General features: G+C 38.5%; 1 protein-coding gene across 1 annotated transcript; it reads left to right on the forward strand.

Moving 5' to 3' along the window:
- The first annotated feature begins 80 nt into the window (after window positions 1–80).
- LOC133560704 (myozenin-2-like) lies at window positions 81–17342 on the forward strand. Its single transcript, XM_061913525.1, has 6 exons — window positions 81–233; window positions 1927–2016; window positions 5203–5369; window positions 5726–5837; window positions 16726–16909; window positions 17016–17342. Exons 2-6 carry the CDS (start codon window positions 1935–1937, stop codon window positions 17233–17235), a joined length of 765 nt encoding a protein of 254 aa, XP_061769509.1. The 5' UTR covers window positions 81–233; window positions 1927–1934; the 3' UTR covers window positions 17236–17342.
- The last annotated feature ends 307 nt before the right edge of the window (window positions 17343–17649 follow it).

The following is a 17649-nucleotide window of genomic DNA, read 5'->3' on the forward strand; positions in this document are numbered from 1 at the left end:
TACTGTATTGCAACACCAGCCAAGACACTGAAGCGCTCTAAATTTAGGCGCTTATGAGTTACAGTAAATACCTACGATACAGTGACACCCACCCGTCCATCCACCCACCCACTCATTCAGCGAGGCCCCCTATGCCGTGGAGTGTACCCACTATCGAGGTTCTTTTGCTAGTTCCTGCACCCTGAAGGTGAAAGGACAGACCCATCTCTGATATCCAGAGTACTTCAGTGCAGGTAAGCAAAATTCCACAGAGACGTTTATCCATTTTCTGAATGTTTTAGTTTGTTTTTCCAAATGTTTTAAGCAAGTTCTGTGTAGAACCTTCGCAAAGTACTTGAAATAGTAATACGATACTTTATTTTATTCCACCAATTCACCATATATTGACTCTCTGGGGCAGTGGTTCTCAAATGGGGGTACGCGTACCCCTGGGGGTACTTGAAGGTATGCCAAGGGGTACGTGAGATTTTTAAAAAATATTCTAAAAAATAGCAACAATTCAAAAATCCTTTATAAATATATTTATTGAATAATACTTCAATCAATCAATCAATGTTTACTTATATAGCCCTAAATCACTACTTCAACATACTTCAACAAAATATGAATGCAAGTTCATAAACCATGAAAAGAAATGCAACAATGCAATATTCAGTGTTAACAGCTAGATTTTTTTGTGGACATGTTCCATAAATATTGATGTTAAAGATTTCTTTTTTTTGTGAAGAAATGTTTAGAATTAAGTTCATGAATCCAGATGGATCTCTATTACAATCCCCAAAGAGGGCACTTTAAGTTGATGATTACTTCTATGTGTAGAAGTCTATATTTATAATTGAATCACTTGTTTATTTTTCAACAAGTTTTTAGTTATTTTTAAATATTTTTTTCCAAATAGTTCAAGAACGACCACCAGAAATTATCAATATTTGGCACTGTTATACAATTTAATACATTAGAAACTGATGACATAGTGCTGTATTTTACTTCTTTATCTCTTTTTTTCAACCAAAAATGCTTTGCTCTGATTAGGGGGTACACAAATTTAAAAAATGTTCACAGGGGGCATCACTGAAAAAAGGTTGAGAACCACTGCTCTAGGGCAGTGGTTCTCAAATGGGGGTATGCGTACCCCTGGGGGTACTTGAAGGTATGCCAAGGGGTACGTGAGATTTTTTTTGAATATTGTAAAAATAGCAAAAATTCAAAAATCCTTTAAAAAAATATTTATTGAATAATACTTTAACAAAATATGAATGTAAGTTCATAAACTGTGAAAAGAAATGCAACAATGCAATATACAGTGTTGACAGCTAGATTTTTTGTGGACATGTTCCATAAATATTGATGATAAAGATTTCTTTTTTTTGTGAAGAAATGTTTATAATTAAGTTCATGAATCCAGATGGATCTCTATTACAATCCCCAAAGAGGGCACTTTAAGTTGATGAGTACTTCTATGTGTAGAAATTTTTCTTTATAATTGAATCACTTGTTTTTTTCCCAACAAGTTTTTAGTTATTTTTCAATCTTTTTTTACAAATAGTTCAAGAAAGACCACTACAAACAAGCAATATTTTGCACTGTTATACAGTTTAATAAATTAGAAACTGATGACATAGTGCTGTATTTTACTTCTTTATCTCTTTTTTTGCTCTAATTAGGAGCTACTTGAATTAAAAAAGTGTTCACAGGGGGTACATCACTGAAAAAAGGTTGAGAACCACTGCTCTAGGGTCTTGACACAGTCGCTAGAAGTGTCTTGATAAGTTTGTGCAAGCAGTTTAACAGGACGAGGTTATTTTAAGAGATGTGCTAACCTTGCCCTTTTCAGTCACTCACCACTTGGACTGCATGTGCTTGATGTCACACATGCATTGTGTTGTGTAAGGCGTACTTATAATGTGTCCCAATTGCAAATCCCAGGTGCAGCCATGTCGCTGTTCTCCACCATGACGACCCGGGAAAGGAAACTTCAGGCGGAGGCGATTTGCAGAGAGGTGCAAGCCCTGGAAGGTAGTAGCATTCCCCCGTCTTCCATTTGTCTTCATGTAGAGTAGTTTAATTTCCTCACTTTCAGGTAAGGTGATTTGTTTTAGTGTCAGGAGTAGGATTTCAAAGATTTCCACTTCCCCGAACGTACCTTATGTGGTCAATAACTGTTGTAAAAGATACAAAAAACGTAAGATTTGAGTGTACAAAGCCAATTTCTCTTTTGAGTCATATAGATATGCTTTTGGTATCACAATTAGGAATTACAAAGAGTTCCACTTACACTAATATACTTTATCCAGCCAGTAGAAACTGGCTCATTTTGTCTTTTGAGTTATTTAAAGGCCTACTGAAACCCACTACTACCCACCACGCAGTCTAATAGTTTATATATCAATGATGAAATATTAACATTGCAACACATGCCAATACGGCTTTTTTAGTTTACTAAATTATAATTTTGAATTTCCCGGGAGTTTCGTCTTGAAAACGTTGCGTAATGATGACGTGTACGCAAGACGTCACGCGTTTTTAGGAAGTATGAGCGCTACGCACACACACAGCTAAAAGTCGTCTGCTTTAACGGCATAATTAGACAGTTTTTTGGACATTTGTGTTGCTGAATCTTTTGCAATTTGTTCAATTAATATTGGAGAAGTCACAGTAGAAAGATGGAATTGGGAAGCTTTAGCCTTTAGCCACACAAACACACGGTGATTCCTTGTTTAAAATTCCTGGAGGTGAAACTTTCCTATGGATCAGAGCGCGGTCAAGCAGACATGGATCCCTACCGTATGTCAACCAGCAGGTTTCGGTGAGAAAATTGTGGTTAAAACGTCAGTTCTTACCGGAGAAAAGCTGAGCTTGTGCCGTCCATAACTGCCGTCGACTCCCCTGAGACATTGGCGTCAAGACACCCGTGGAGACACCCTTCCGACTATCAGGTACTATTTAACTCACTAAAACACTAGCAATACAATAGAAAGATAAGGGATTTCCAGAATTATCCTAGTAAATGTGTTTAAAAACATCGGAATCCGTCCCAATGCAATCGCGTTTTTTTTTTAACTCGTTTTTTATTTTATTTTATTTTTTTTATCTAGTCCGTCGCTATCAATATCCTCATACAAAAATCTTTCACCCTCGCTCAAATTAATGGGAAATTGTCGTTTTCTCGGTCCAAATAGCATTTTTTTTTGGAGGCTCCCATTAAAAATAATGTGAATATGTAAGGAGCCCCCACACTTGCGACGTCATCGTCTGCGCCTTCCGGTAGAGGCAGGGCATTTCTCTTGACACCGACAGTTGTGAACTTTATCGTGGATTTTCTCTACTAAATCCTTTCATCAAAAATATGGCAATATCGCGAAATGATCAAGTACGACACATAGAATGGACCTGCTATCCCCGTTTAAATAAGAAAATCTCATTTCAGTAGGCCTTTAAATATACTTTTGGGGTCAGACATAGGATTGCAAAGGGTTCCATCGACACTGATGTAGGCAGGCCCACCTCATATGGTCAATAGTGGTTGACAATAGTACCAGCATTGTGTGTAAGACGCCATTTTAACACACTTTGTTATGCTTCTGGTGTCCGAAATAGGAGGACGAAGGAAGTCAACGGGTGTTGTTGGTGCCAGCACTTATGTAGCTCATATGGGCAATTCTTACCAAGATATAAAAGACAAGGTTTCAAAAGTATCCCTTTTATTATAGTTCACCTTGAAAATGGATTTCTAAGAATGTCTGACACCAGGTCAATTTCTTCCAGAAGTCAGCCATTGTGGGCAGTTCTGCTGTCATTAACCATTCAAAGGGTGAAAAATGCTGACGTTTTTGTACACCTGCATGCAGGCCCAGAGAAGCTACTCCAAAATGTATTTTTTTGTTAAAGAAACAGACTAATTTCTAATATAGTTTAGGTTGTAATGGGCCGGGACCCTTGATTCGGAAGGCTTTCAGGGGATTACCTTGACTTGGCAACACCGTAGCTAGAATCTAATTGGAAGAAATGCTGCCAAGAGACACACTGTGAAATGGAGATAATAGACTGCTGAGAATACTGTTCTGTAAATTAAGCAAAGTGAATTATATTTATATAGCACTTTTCTCTAGTGACTCAAAGCACTTTACATAGTGAAACCCTTTGTCTAAGTTACATTTAATACAATTTTATAGAAGAAATACTGATAGTGTTCGGGGCTGCAGAGAAGATTTGTCTTTTATAATTTAGTAAATTAGACTTAGACACTGCGATGAGGTGGCGACTTGTCCAGGGTGTACTCCGCCTTCCGCCCGATTGTAGCTGAGATAGGCGCCGGCGCCCCCTGCGACCCCAAAAGGGAATAAGCGGTAGAAAATGGATGGATGGATAGATAGATTTTGACAAACTTTAATGATCCACAAAGGAAATTGTTCCACACAGTAGCTCAGTTACAAAGGATGGAAAGAATAATGCATACAAGGGCACAAAAAGAGCTATAACAAAAGGTATAAAGTACACTAAAAATGTACCATAGTAGCAATAGAAAATATAACATATATGTAATATTTACACATTATGTATACAGTACATATTCTATACTGATATATTATTACATTATATTATATTATTATATAATATATAACAAATCCCACTTACCATGTACAATATTAATAAAATAGAGAGTAGATCCAGCAGAAAATATACTGTACATTGTAAAGAAAGAGAGGTAGCTAACATCAGGTAATATTATATTAATATTACAATTATTAGGACTTTTCATCTTTTTAGCTACTTTGATACAGTATACTTTTGGTAAGGGAAATACGATTTCAAGGCAACTCCTTTCTATACCTACACATACTCACTTACACATACACTTGCACATACCCTGACTATGAATACTTTTAGGGCCCAATGTAACCAATCCATTTTGTCGTTTTGAACACGTTATTTGAGGCGAGGGCAACTGCTGTCTGGCAACAGCGGACGCACTTGAAAACGGCTGACAGCTGAGAGATACTTGTTACCTTGCTAAAAGCAAAACGTGAATGGATAAGCGGGTACGGGCTTCAATCACTTGTCAAAAGTTGTATCTTCGAGAGTAACCAAGCCATTTTGCACTCAAACGTACAGTATTGTACTTTTGGTGTCAGAAGCGGGATGGCAAAATGAATATGCGCTATGAACTTCTTGTTGCCTCTTTTTCTTGCTTTTATGGGGCAGACGTGCAGATGGATCTGGGGAAAAAGGTGAGCGTGCCCAAGGAGATCATGCTGGAAGAACTGTCCCTCGCCTCCAATCGAGGATCCCGCCTCTTTAAGATGCGCCAGAGACGGTCGGAAAAATACACCTATGAGAGCGTCCAGAATGACAAAAACACACGCATGAATGTATGTATGTATAATATGTATTATGACTACCTCTTGTTTGTGTTGTGTCAATGAGCCTCCATATAACAGGACCTTCTAAGGACCGCTTCTGCAGCGTTAAGTGACTCTTGATGTCTCTACAAGTGATGATTACACAAGACGGAAGCCCCCCTCCTTGAACTTCCCTTCCTATGTTTAAGTGACTCGCATATTTTTGCTTTGTTTATTGCCGCCGGGCGAATGGAGTGGAATTTTGTTTCAAGTTCATCCTCAGGAAGTTCTGGAGTAAATCATCATAAATATCTTTCATGGGGATGAAAGCTGCGCCAGAGTGTTCCCTAATGTTGTTGACTTCTTCCTGGTCTTCTTTCTTCTAGAATGGGGTGGATGCTCAAACTGATAATTCCACGGAAAACAACAATCCTGAGGAACAGGAGAGCACAGTAGAAGCCACTGAAACGGTTCCACATCCAGACAGTATCGCTCCTGGTAGGCAACACACGTTATAAAACACAATGTTACTGATACTCATAATAAGCATACAAAATGTGGAAGGATTGCGAAACCCCAAAACCCGTGAAGTTGGCACGTTAAGTAAATCGTAAATAAAAACAGAATACAATGATTTGCAAATAATTTTCAACCTATATTCAATTAAATATACTTCAAAGACAAGATATTTAATGTTCGAACTGAGAAATATATTTTTTTTGAGCAAATAATCTTAACTTACATTTTAATGGCAGGAACAGATTGCAAAAAAGTTGGCACCGTGGCATTTTCACCACTGTGTTACATGGCCTTTCCTTTTAACAACACTCAGGAAACGTTTGGGAACTGAGGACACCAATTTTTGAAGCTTTTCGCGTGGAATTTTTTCCAATTCTTGCTTGATGTACAGCTTAAGTTGTTCAACAGTCTGGGGTCTCCGTTGTGGTATTTTAGGCTTCATAATGGGCCACACATTTTCAATGGGAGACAGGTCTGAACTACAGGCAGGCCAGTCTAGTACCGGCATTCTTTTACTGTGAAGCTATGCTGTTGTAACACGTGGCTTGGCATTGTCTTGTTGAAATAAGCAGGGGCGTCCATGAAAAATACATTGCTTGAATGGCAACATATGTTGCTCCAAAACCTGTATGTACCTTTCAGCATTAATGGTGCCTTCACAGATGGGCAAATTACCCATGCCTTGGGCACTAATACACAACCATAATGTCACAGATGCTGGCTTAAAATGTTCAATTACTACCATTGATTCTATTTTCTAACCCCTGTTTTTGTCATTTTCAAAACTTGTACCAGCACATTTGAAATACATTCAGCTGTTTTTTTCTCTAAAGTAAAATACCTAATCAACATTACACTCTTTGATTAGGCCTCGAGGAACCGCATTAGCTGTGTTTTATGACGTAATTTTTAAATCTACAATCATGGCTTTTTGTTGTTTTTAACATACATAAACTTACAACTTACATACATTATTACGCTTGGGTTGGAATACACCACCAGGAGCTTTTATGTTGTTGTAATTTCTTTTTAATTTTAATAGCATCCAAACTCTCCTTCTGATTCGCTTACGTACACTGTTACGCTAACATCGGAAATAAGTGAAAATGCGTCGCCTGCAACTGAATACCTTCTGTTTGATTTTACAAACAACTATTCTTGACTTTATTTATTTAGCTTTATTTCCGAATCTCTTTTGTACTTAATATAAGTTATCTTAATTTAAAAAAATATGTCACACACAATTAAACCAGGCCTGGGTAGTGTGTGAATGTGAGTGTGACTGTTGTCTGTCTATCTGTGTTGGCGGTAGAAATTATCAGCATCAAATTAAAATAAATTCTATTAAATTGGTCATATTATGATTTTTTATACATTTGAAATAATTACATGATATGTAATGATGGGATTTTTTGGTCAAATTTTTACATCAATGTTTCACAGGCCATGCTCAAGCAGATTTTTGACGTCTCGTCGGGGCGGTTAGTAGGGGGTCTAATGTACGTGCCTCCACTTTGACTGCGTCTTCTCCCCGTCATTAATGTTGTTGTTTTTAGCGCTTCCATATCAAGTCTACTGACAGATATAAGTTAGAACTATACGCTAATTTGTTTTGTAAATAGCAAAAAACGGAGGATGCATGTGAATGTTCGAGCCAGTCCGCATCACAAGAAGAGAGCAGAGGAAAAATAAGGAAATGATTGACTACGACATCGGGTTACAATGAGGGACTCAGCTCTATATATCTACTGACGTCACCAAGGGGAAAACAACTTGAGAGATGAGGAAAATTCATTCAATCATTTGGAGCATGTGTGAAGAAAGGCAAGATTGTTTTATAAACATCTCTGCCTTGTCTCCATGGTTTGACTTCAATTTTTCAGGACTTATGCAGGTCCCAACTACACAAAGACCTATAGATAAGAAAAATTGGTTTGGTATAATAAGTCCCTTTTAAATTTAATTGTATTTAATGTTTTACATTTTTATTTAATTGTAATTATTTGTATTTGATATTATTACATTTTATTTAATATTAGGCTCAAGCGACCCCTGCGACCCTGAAGGGAATAAGTGGTAGAAAATGGATGGATATAAAATTGTATTTAATTCAATTTAATTACATTGTATTTTATTTTATTTATTTATTTATTTATTTATTTTTATTTTTTTTGTTTGTTTTGTTTTGGTTTTGTTTTATTTAAATAAAAAAGGATACAAAAAATCAAATAATTGTATTTGAATTACATGAATATAAATATTCTCATATATGAGGTGATAGGGGGGCGGTATAGCTCGGTTGGTAGAGCGGCCATGCCAGCAACTTGAGGGTTGCAGGTTAGATTCCCGCTTGCACCATCCTAGTCACTGCCATTGTGTCCTTGGGCAAGACACTTTACCCACCTGCTCCCAGTGCCACCCACACTGGTTTGAATGTAAAAATTAGATATTGGGTTCCACTATGTAAAGCGCTTTGAGTCACTTTGAGAAAAGCGCTATATAAATATAATTCACTTCACTTCACTTCATTATATATTGTATTGGGCTTCACGGTGGCAGAGGGGTTAGTGCGTCTGCCTCACAATACGAAGGTCCTGAGTAGTCAGGGTCTAATCCCGGGCTCAGGATCTTTCTGTATGGAGTTTGCATGTCCTCCCAGTGAATGTGTGGGTTCCCTCCGGGTACTCCGGCTTCCTCCCACTTCCAAAGACACTAAATTGGCCCTAGTGTGTGAATGTGAGTGTGAATGTTGTCTGTCTATCTGTGTTGGCCCTGTGATGAGGTGGCGACTTGTCCAGGGTGTACGCCGCCTTTCACCCGATTGTAGCTGAGATAGGCACCAGCGCCCCCCGCGACCCCAAAGGGAATAAGCGGTAGAAATGGATGGATGGATATATTGTATTGATGATCAAGACTAAGGTAATTTTAGCTTTATTATTTATTTTATTTTTGGATTATTTCAAATGCTCCTTTATGGATACACACAATGTCACTTTTTTAAAGGGTCTTTTAATAATATTTTTTATGCAATTTTTTATCACAAATACAATATTGTAATGGAGTTGTATTTTTTCTTTTTTTTATTATGTAGATGAATACAACTGTTTTTAAATATATATAATTATAAAATATAAACAGATATAAATTGTTATTTTGTTGTTTTATTTATTTATTTAAGTATTTTTAAGTGTGCTATCTAAGTCCCAAAAGATAATGACAATATTATTATCATTACCATGTGTATTATTAGAATACTGCATCAACACATCCTTTTAAACCACATATGATTGCAAACAAGAGGCCTATCCTTCTCCGAGCTGGTGCGTTACATAATGTGGGGCGTCGTGTCATGTCCAAACCTCTCACAATGAACAATTCCCCTTCCTGAGTTTATGTTTTGTCCTCAGGGGGAATACGTAGAGACCAAACAAACCTGAGGGGACGTTTTTCTTTTCTTCTTGGTTTCTTTTACGGAAAGGATCTCAACCAAATAGGTCATTTGAGGTCAAAGAATATGGTTGAAGTGGTCTGACTCTAATGCACGTGTAGCGTATGTCAAGCAACATTAGCAAACAGGAAATGCTTGCTGGGGATGTCACACGCCTTAAATCTCACTTAAAAGATCGGAAAAACATATAATGGTAAATTCTGATGCGAGCATATTACTGTACCTAATAGAAAACAGCTGCTGGATACAACAAGAGCTGATGCTAAAAGTTTAAAATATTTTTAAAAAAGGGTTTGGTCATAGATTTAAAAGTAAGTTGTGTTTGATGCAGTTCCAACGCAATGCTTAATTATGTCCATCAGAAAAACCCCTAAAAGTAGAGATGTCCGATAATGGCTTTTTTGCCAATATCCGATATTCCGATATTGTCCAACTCTTAATTACCGATTCCAATATCAACCGATACCGATATATACAGTCGTGGAATCAACACATTATTATGCCTAAATTAGTTGTGATGCCCCGCTGGATGCATTAAACAATGTAACAAGGTTTTCCAAAATAATCAACTGAAGTTATGGTAAAAAACACCAACATAGCACTGCCATATTTATTATTGAAGTCACAAAGTGCATTATTTTTTTTAACATGCCTCAAAACAGCAGCTTGGAATTTGGGACATGCTCTCCCTGAAAGAACATGAGGAGGTTGAGGGGGGGGTTGAGCTGGGTGGGGGGTTGTAGGGGGTAGGGGGTTCTGGGTATTTGTTCTGTTGTGTTTATGTTGTGTTCCAGTGATTGGATGTTCTCCCGGAATCTTGTTTGGTGTGGGTTCACAGTGTGGCGCATATTTGTAACACTGTTGAAGTTGTTTATACAGCTACTCTCAGTGTGACCTGTGTGGCTGTTTGACCAAGTATGCATTGCAATCACTAGTGTGTGTGTGAAAAGTCGTTAATATTATGCATTTGGGCCTGCACGCAAAGGCAGTGCCTTTAAGGTTTATTGCCGCTCTGTACTTCTTCCTACATCTGTGTACACAGGGGCGTTTTAAAAAGTCATACATTTTACTTTTAGTAACCAATACCGATAATTTTGAAACCAATATCGATAATTTCCGATATTACATTTTAAAGCATTTATTGGACAATAATATCTGCAGTCCAATATTATCGGACATCTTAAAAGGAATCAGCCAAATGCAGGGAGATGTGCTGATGCTAAAAAAAAAAGTAAAACGAGTAAATTCTTAAGGAATAAAAGTGTTAGTTTCGATCGACTCCAAATCGAAGAAGATTCCAACGCTTGTTTTAAGGCAGGGGTGTCAAATGTATGGCCTGAGGGCCGGATCAGACCCACAAACAGGTTTTATCCGGCACGCGGCATGAGTTTGCTAGGTGTGAAAATTTACCTGAAATGTCGCAATAGCAATTCTTTGTATCTTTGTAAATGATGCTACATATGTAAAAAAGAAAAAAAAAACATATGTTAGTGAACCACTTAAGGAAAATGATCAAACTATATGAATAATATACTGTAATATGATTTTGATATGAATTTTTATATTGATAGATTGAAAATTAACACCAATGAGTTGACTGATGAAAATGATCACATAATTTATTCAGAAAATATAAATAATGACGAATATAGTATACATACTATTAACCTCAACAGGTAATTGTAAAAAAACAACAACAAGAACATTATGATTGGTACAATTTCAGAATGTGCTTGTTTTATTTTCAAACAAAGAAAACAATCTGAAGTTGTCTTTATTTTAAAATTATCGTGCCATGATTTTACCAGTCCGGCCCACTTGGGAATAGATTTTTGTCCATGTGGCCTGGCCCTCGATCTAAAATGAGTTTGACAACTCTGTTTTAAGGTTTTGTATTATGATTTATCTTTCTACATTTAAAACACTTCCTTGTGGTCTACATAACATCCAAATTGTGCATAGATTATGTTTTACAGACACATTTTTACAGACCATCTTCAAGCTGCTGTCTGCCCATCTCTTCAGGATGCGCCGTTTTGTGGGCGGTCTTTTTTACATGCCTCCACTTCCACTGCGTCTTCTCCCCTTTAGCCGTGTTGTAGTTGTTTGTTCTTTCATATCGGGCCTACTGACAGATATAGGTTAGAGCTTTACAATGATTTGTTTTAGAAATGGCAGCAGCGGAGGGTGCATGTGCCAGACAACAAAGAAAAAGAAGGATCTTACTGACTACAGTGCGCAAATCACTTTGGGTAAATTTCTACCATATTTGGAGATACCCACTGACGTCATAATTAGGGAAGAAAATTACTACTACGGCAAATTCTAAACGGCTCATTTGAAGTAAGTATGATGGTAGGCAGGATATCTCTGCCACATCTCCATGGTTTGATTTAAATGTTTCGGGACTTATGCAGATACGAAATACACAACAACAGGTATCATTAGGTAAGAAAAGTTGGTTTTGCTTAATAAGACTGTACAGAACGGAAATGTTCTGCTCTTTGCAATGTCCTTGCATACTGTATACGACTATATATTTGAAGCATGCTGATGCTAAAGAGGTTGTAAAAGATGACAACAATCTTAATTTTAACTTCAAATGCAAATTGGCTTTGATCAACGTAGTTACGCGAGACCAGTGGTTCTTAACCAGGGTTCGATCGAACCCTAGGGGTTCGGTGAGTCAGCCTCAAAGGGTTCGGTGGAGCCTCCACTCAAGCCACACCCGACTCATCGTGCACATAAAAACTTCTCCCTATTGGCATATTAGGGATACAGCAACAGCGGAATCAGAACTGATTTGCCGGTGTGTAATTTGTTACGAGTTCATGCACTGTGTTGGTTTTGTTCTTTTAACAAGGTGATGTTCATGCACGATTGTTTACCAGTAAAAGATCATATAACTCTGTCTTGAATTTGAAAAACATTTTATTTTTCACTAAAGAAGGCTTCGGTGGATGCGCATATGAAACTGGTGGTGTTCAGTACCTCCAACAAGGTTAAGAACCACTGCGCTAGACATAATGGTTGATTCCAAGGCGAGCGTAAGAAAGGTTAGTCCAGATGAACTGACACTAACAAGTTTGAAAACAAATCAATCAAAAGTTTAGTTGTAAAAAGGCTACGTTTTGGCTGCTACGACTTGGCTCGGTGGTAATTAGTATAACTATGCACATTTGCAAACATTTAACAGTAAAAAGGCAAGTTCTGTTGATGTTATGATGTGAAAAAAAAAGACACAAAAAGTATATTTGTGAAAGTGTAAGTTCCTAATGTTCAACATTTTGCAGGCCAAGGACCCCCAAACTGGAGTAGAGATGAAGCGGGGACCCCTACTTATAAATCTTGCATAAAATGTTTCAAATTGAACTAGTCCTAGGCCAGGGGTCAGCAACCCAAAACGTTGAGCCATATTGGACCAAAAATACAAAAACAAATCTGTCTGGAGCCGCAAAAAATTAAAAGACGTATATTAGTTTTATGATGAAGACAACACATGATGTAAGTGTCTATATTAGTTATAATAGCCTACTATCAAAATGACTATGTGTTGCAGGCTGAAGCAAATCTTCGTTGACAGAAATGTTGAAACTTAATATTTATTCTACACATTTTTACATTACAAAACATTAATAGATCAGAAGCTACTCCGAAGGTGAGATAACTCCTGGAAATTACTGGCTTTTAATGGCCAAAGCCTATAGATGAGTCTGTCCAAGGTAAAGGAAATGGCAGGCTGATTTATTCTAATAGATTTGTTACAATCTTTGCTAGCTGGGTAAATTTTGCTGTGGTCTGGAACAACATGGCACACAAACAACAATCTGAAATGCAGCCAGTATTACATACAGATAATTTGTCATGAGACATGCAAATATAAAATAGATACAAATACAATAAAATTTAAGTTTATTAAATTAGCTGAAATATACCTATAAACAAGGCATAATGATGCAATATGTACATACAGCTAGTCTAAATAGCATGTTGGCTTCGATTAGCTTGCAGTCCCGCACTGACCAAATATGCCTGATTAGCACTCCAACAACTCAATAACATTAACAAAGCTCACCTTTGTGCATTTACGCACAGCATAAAACATTTGGTGGACAAAATGAGACACAGAGTGCGTGGAAGACTTTACATGTAAACAAACTGTTGCGTCACAGTCCACAGTATGGTGAGTTCAAGAACCGCAGAAATTTGCAGGACAAAACGATTTACCAAATACCGTATAGTTCTAACATATATCTGTCACCGAACGTTCACCAAATACTCATCAGTGAAGCATGCACACACATACTAAAACAAAAAATATATATATTTTTCCCCCCCACCTTTTTCCATTTTCAATCCTTTTTAAAAAATGCTCCAGGGAGCCAATACGACGGCACTAAAGAGCCACATGCTGACCCCCGTCCTAGAGGTACCTATCCCAATATTCGCCGGTCCTTGATGGAGGGTTAGGTGAATACAGGTGTTCCTCAAGTTATGAACAACTTCCATTCCTAGACATTTATGTAAGCCGAGTTATACAGTGTAAGTCAGGTCTTATGCATAAATTACATACAATAATGCCTGAGTTACTCACATTGTACACAGAAGGCATGTATTCAATGTCCAACTCTGGACTCTCACTATCATGTTAGATCCACTATGGACTGGACTCTCACTATTATGTTCGATCCACTATGGACTGGACTTTCACAATATAATGTCAGATCCACTCGACGTCCAGTAAACGGGTCTCCCCTGCGGTCCTTTCCAAGGTTTCTCATAGTCTTTCTCATCGATGTCTCACTAGGTTGTGAGTTTTTCCTTGCCCTTATGTGGGCGCTGATCCGCGGATGTCTTTGTGGCTTGTGCAGCCCTTTGACAAAATTGTGATTTAAAGCTATATAAATAAACATTGATTGATTGATTGATTGAAGGGACAAAGGACATATAAAATAAACAAAAAGATTAAACACAAGATTGTAATGAAACCACAATAAAAAAAAAAAAACTTCTAATGTGAGCCACTTTTCTGAGACAATCCATCCAACTATGTCTTTCTCGCCGTCACGTCACATATTACAGTCGTCAAGGGTTCCAAAGAAACAAGCTTCACGACAAAAGTACGGTATGTTACTGTGTGTTACTGTGTGTTACATCTTGCCGGACTACATTGAACTAAATGAGAGAAAAAAAGAAAGCCCTCAGTCCCACTTGCTTTTGTCACTGTGGTTGATTTGCAGTAGCTTTTACTTTATTTAACCCCTGTTGTTGTCTTCTAGGCATTGCTACCCTCTTAAAATATTGTCCCAGGCTCATGAAAAATTATAACCTCCCGCTCTCTGATCACAGCTTGTAAAAGCAGGATATCAACAACCACTATAATTTTCATGAAAATTAATAGTTTTTGTCTTTAATGACGTTCAGGGTCACGATAGTCAAGAAATAGGTAACACATTCACAGCTAATATTGGTGGCCATGTTATCCTCTGAGCTTTTTATGATGTTCAGATATAATGAAGTGGAGCGACTCGCTTGTTAACGACCCATTTATCTTGTAACTTTTGTAAACACATTTTCATGAGGGAAAAGTATAAATATCTACAATTACACTAAATTGCCGAAAGTATATGGCCACCCATCCAAATGATCAGAATCAGGTGTCCTAATCACAGGTGTGAAAAAATCAAGCACTTAGGCATGGAGACTGTTTCTACAAACTTTTGTGAAAGAATGGGCCGCTCTCAGGAGCTCAGTGATTTCCGGCGTGGAACTGTCATAGGATGCCACCTGTGCAACAAATCCAGTCGTGAAATTTCCTCGCTCCTAAATATTCCAAAGTCAACTGTCAGCTTTATTGTAAGAACATAGAAGAGTTTGGGAACAACAGCAACTCAGCCACCAAGAGGTAGGCCAAGTAAACTGACAGAGGGGGGTCAGTGGATGCTGAAGAGTTTAGTGCAAAGAGTTTGTCGACTTTCTGCACTTTCTGTTGCTACAGAGCTCCAAACTCAATGTGACCTTCCAATGAGCTCATGTACAGAATGCAGAGAGCTTCATGGAATGGGTTTCCATGGCCGAGCAGCTGCATCTAAGCCATACATCAAGTCCAATCAATGCAAAGCGTGGGATGCTGTGGTGTTAAGTACGTGGCCACTGGACTCTAAAGTCAAAGTTGTCAAATGTGTCTTCTCATAGAATCTTTTACTGCACACTAAGCAGCTGAATTAAGCCGCAGGAGTGGAGCCTGGGGCTTAATTTCACTCATCAGGGGGATCTTTACCTGGCCCGGACACGGAAAGGATTGACAGATTGATGGCTCTTTTTCTCTGTAGTGACAAATCACGCTTTTCCATCTGGCAATCTGATTGACCAGTTTGGGGTTGGAGGTTGCCAGGAGAACGGTACATTTCGGACTGCACAGTGCCAAGTGTGAAATTTGGTGGAGGAGGAATTATGGTGTGGGGTTCTTTTTCAGGAGTTGGGCTTGGACCCTTCGTTACAGTGAAAGGAACTTTGAATGCTCCAGGATACCAAAACATTTTGGACAATTCCATGCTCCCAACCTAGTGGGAACAGTTCGGAGCGGGCCTCCTCCTCTTTTAACATGACTGTGCACCAGTGCAAAAAGCAAGGTCCATAAAGACATGGATGACAGAGTCTGGTGTGGATGAACTTGACTGGCCTGCACAGAGTCCTGACCTGAACCCGATGTAACACCTTTGGGATTAACTAGAACGGATACATAGAGCCAGGCCTTCTCGACCAACATCAGTGTGTGACCTCACCAATGCCCTTTTGGAAGAATGGTGGAAAATTCCTATAAACACACTCTGCAACCTTGTGGGCAGCCTTCCCAGAAGAGTTGAAACTGTAACAGCTGCAAAAGGTGGGCATACATAATTTTGAACTCTATGGGTTAGGAATGGGATGGCACTTGCAGGTGGTTAAATATTTTTGGCAATATAGTGTATATATAAAACCATGTATTGAAAAACAAGTCTAAACCGCCAAAAATGTCATGACATCCATGCAGCACCTCTGTAGGCCTTTGTGAGGTTGCAGACCCCCTGTTGAAGACCACTGCAATAGAGAAAGAAATAAAAACAAGTGTGTACAGATGCTTATAAGGGTTAAAACAAAACAAAAAGTTGAATCGTACTAAATTGTGTTCCTAGCATTAATATGCACTTTAGAAAAACCAACAAAGGAAGCAACAGCTAAGATGTGCTAAAACCGATATTGTAAATTCAAATAGAAGTTAAGAAGATTTTGATGCAAGTGTAAGATGTAAATTCTCTAATACCTAATCAAATGTGATATATGATATCAAATACAACTATTTACTAATCGGTACTTAATTTCCTTTTGAATTACTTACGAACATGTTTGACCTCTGTTTCTGCCATGCGACCATCCCAGGGTACGGCAGTCCTTTAAAAGACATCCCAGCAGAGAAGTTCAATAGCACAGCCGTCCCAAAGTCATACCACTCACCGTGGGAACAGGCCATCAATAGTGACCCGACCTTGGTTGAGACCCTGATCAACTACTTGTCCGAGCCGGAAGCAGCGGCAGACCTGCCAAGCTACAAAAGTTTCAATCGGTGAGAATATCAACTGTCTTCTTTCGTGTCCATCCGAGAGATTTGTAACTATTGTTTGATCAAAACAATGTCTAATTGAAGTCGCGCCATCATTAATCACATTCAGAGTGGCGACTCCCTTCGGTGGCTTCTCCAAAGCGCCCCGCCCTGCACCCAAAAAGACGCAAAAGGTGGAGCTCACCATGCCCGAATACCCCGAGCTCCAAGTGGACTCTGCGCCGTGTCGCCCTTCTTTTAACAGATCCGCCCTGGGATGGGCGTCCACAGACCCTCTGGTCACCCTCTCCGCCGACTTTTGCCAGCCACCTGAGTCGGATGACCTCTGAACCTGTCATGCTGAAGCTAACATTGGCTTTGTTTAAATAAAAAATACAGTAGTGTATAATGTCAATTATTTTGGGGGGAGTTGCTCAATAAAATAATGTCAAATGCATTATTGCCCATTCCACTTATTTCATTCCACATTACTCCATTTCATTCTCCTCGACCCAACTTTTACTTCACCTTGCTCGACTTTCCTCCATTGCACTCCACTTATTCACTTTATTTCACTCCTTTTTACTTTACTTCACTCCACTTTCCTGTAATTTCTTCCACTCCACTTCACTTTGTGCGACTCTATTTTATGCCACTTCCCTTTACTCTTATTCACTCTCCTTCATTTGAAGCCATGCTGTCGTAACAAGTGGCTTGGCATTGTCTTGCTGAAATAAGCAGGAGCGTCCATGATAACGTTGCTT

This window comes from Nerophis ophidion, linkage group LG10, assembly GCF_033978795.1.
Source record: "Nerophis ophidion isolate RoL-2023_Sa linkage group LG10, RoL_Noph_v1.0, whole genome shotgun sequence".
Classification (NCBI taxonomy): domain Eukaryota; kingdom Metazoa; phylum Chordata; class Actinopteri; order Syngnathiformes; family Syngnathidae; genus Nerophis; species Nerophis ophidion.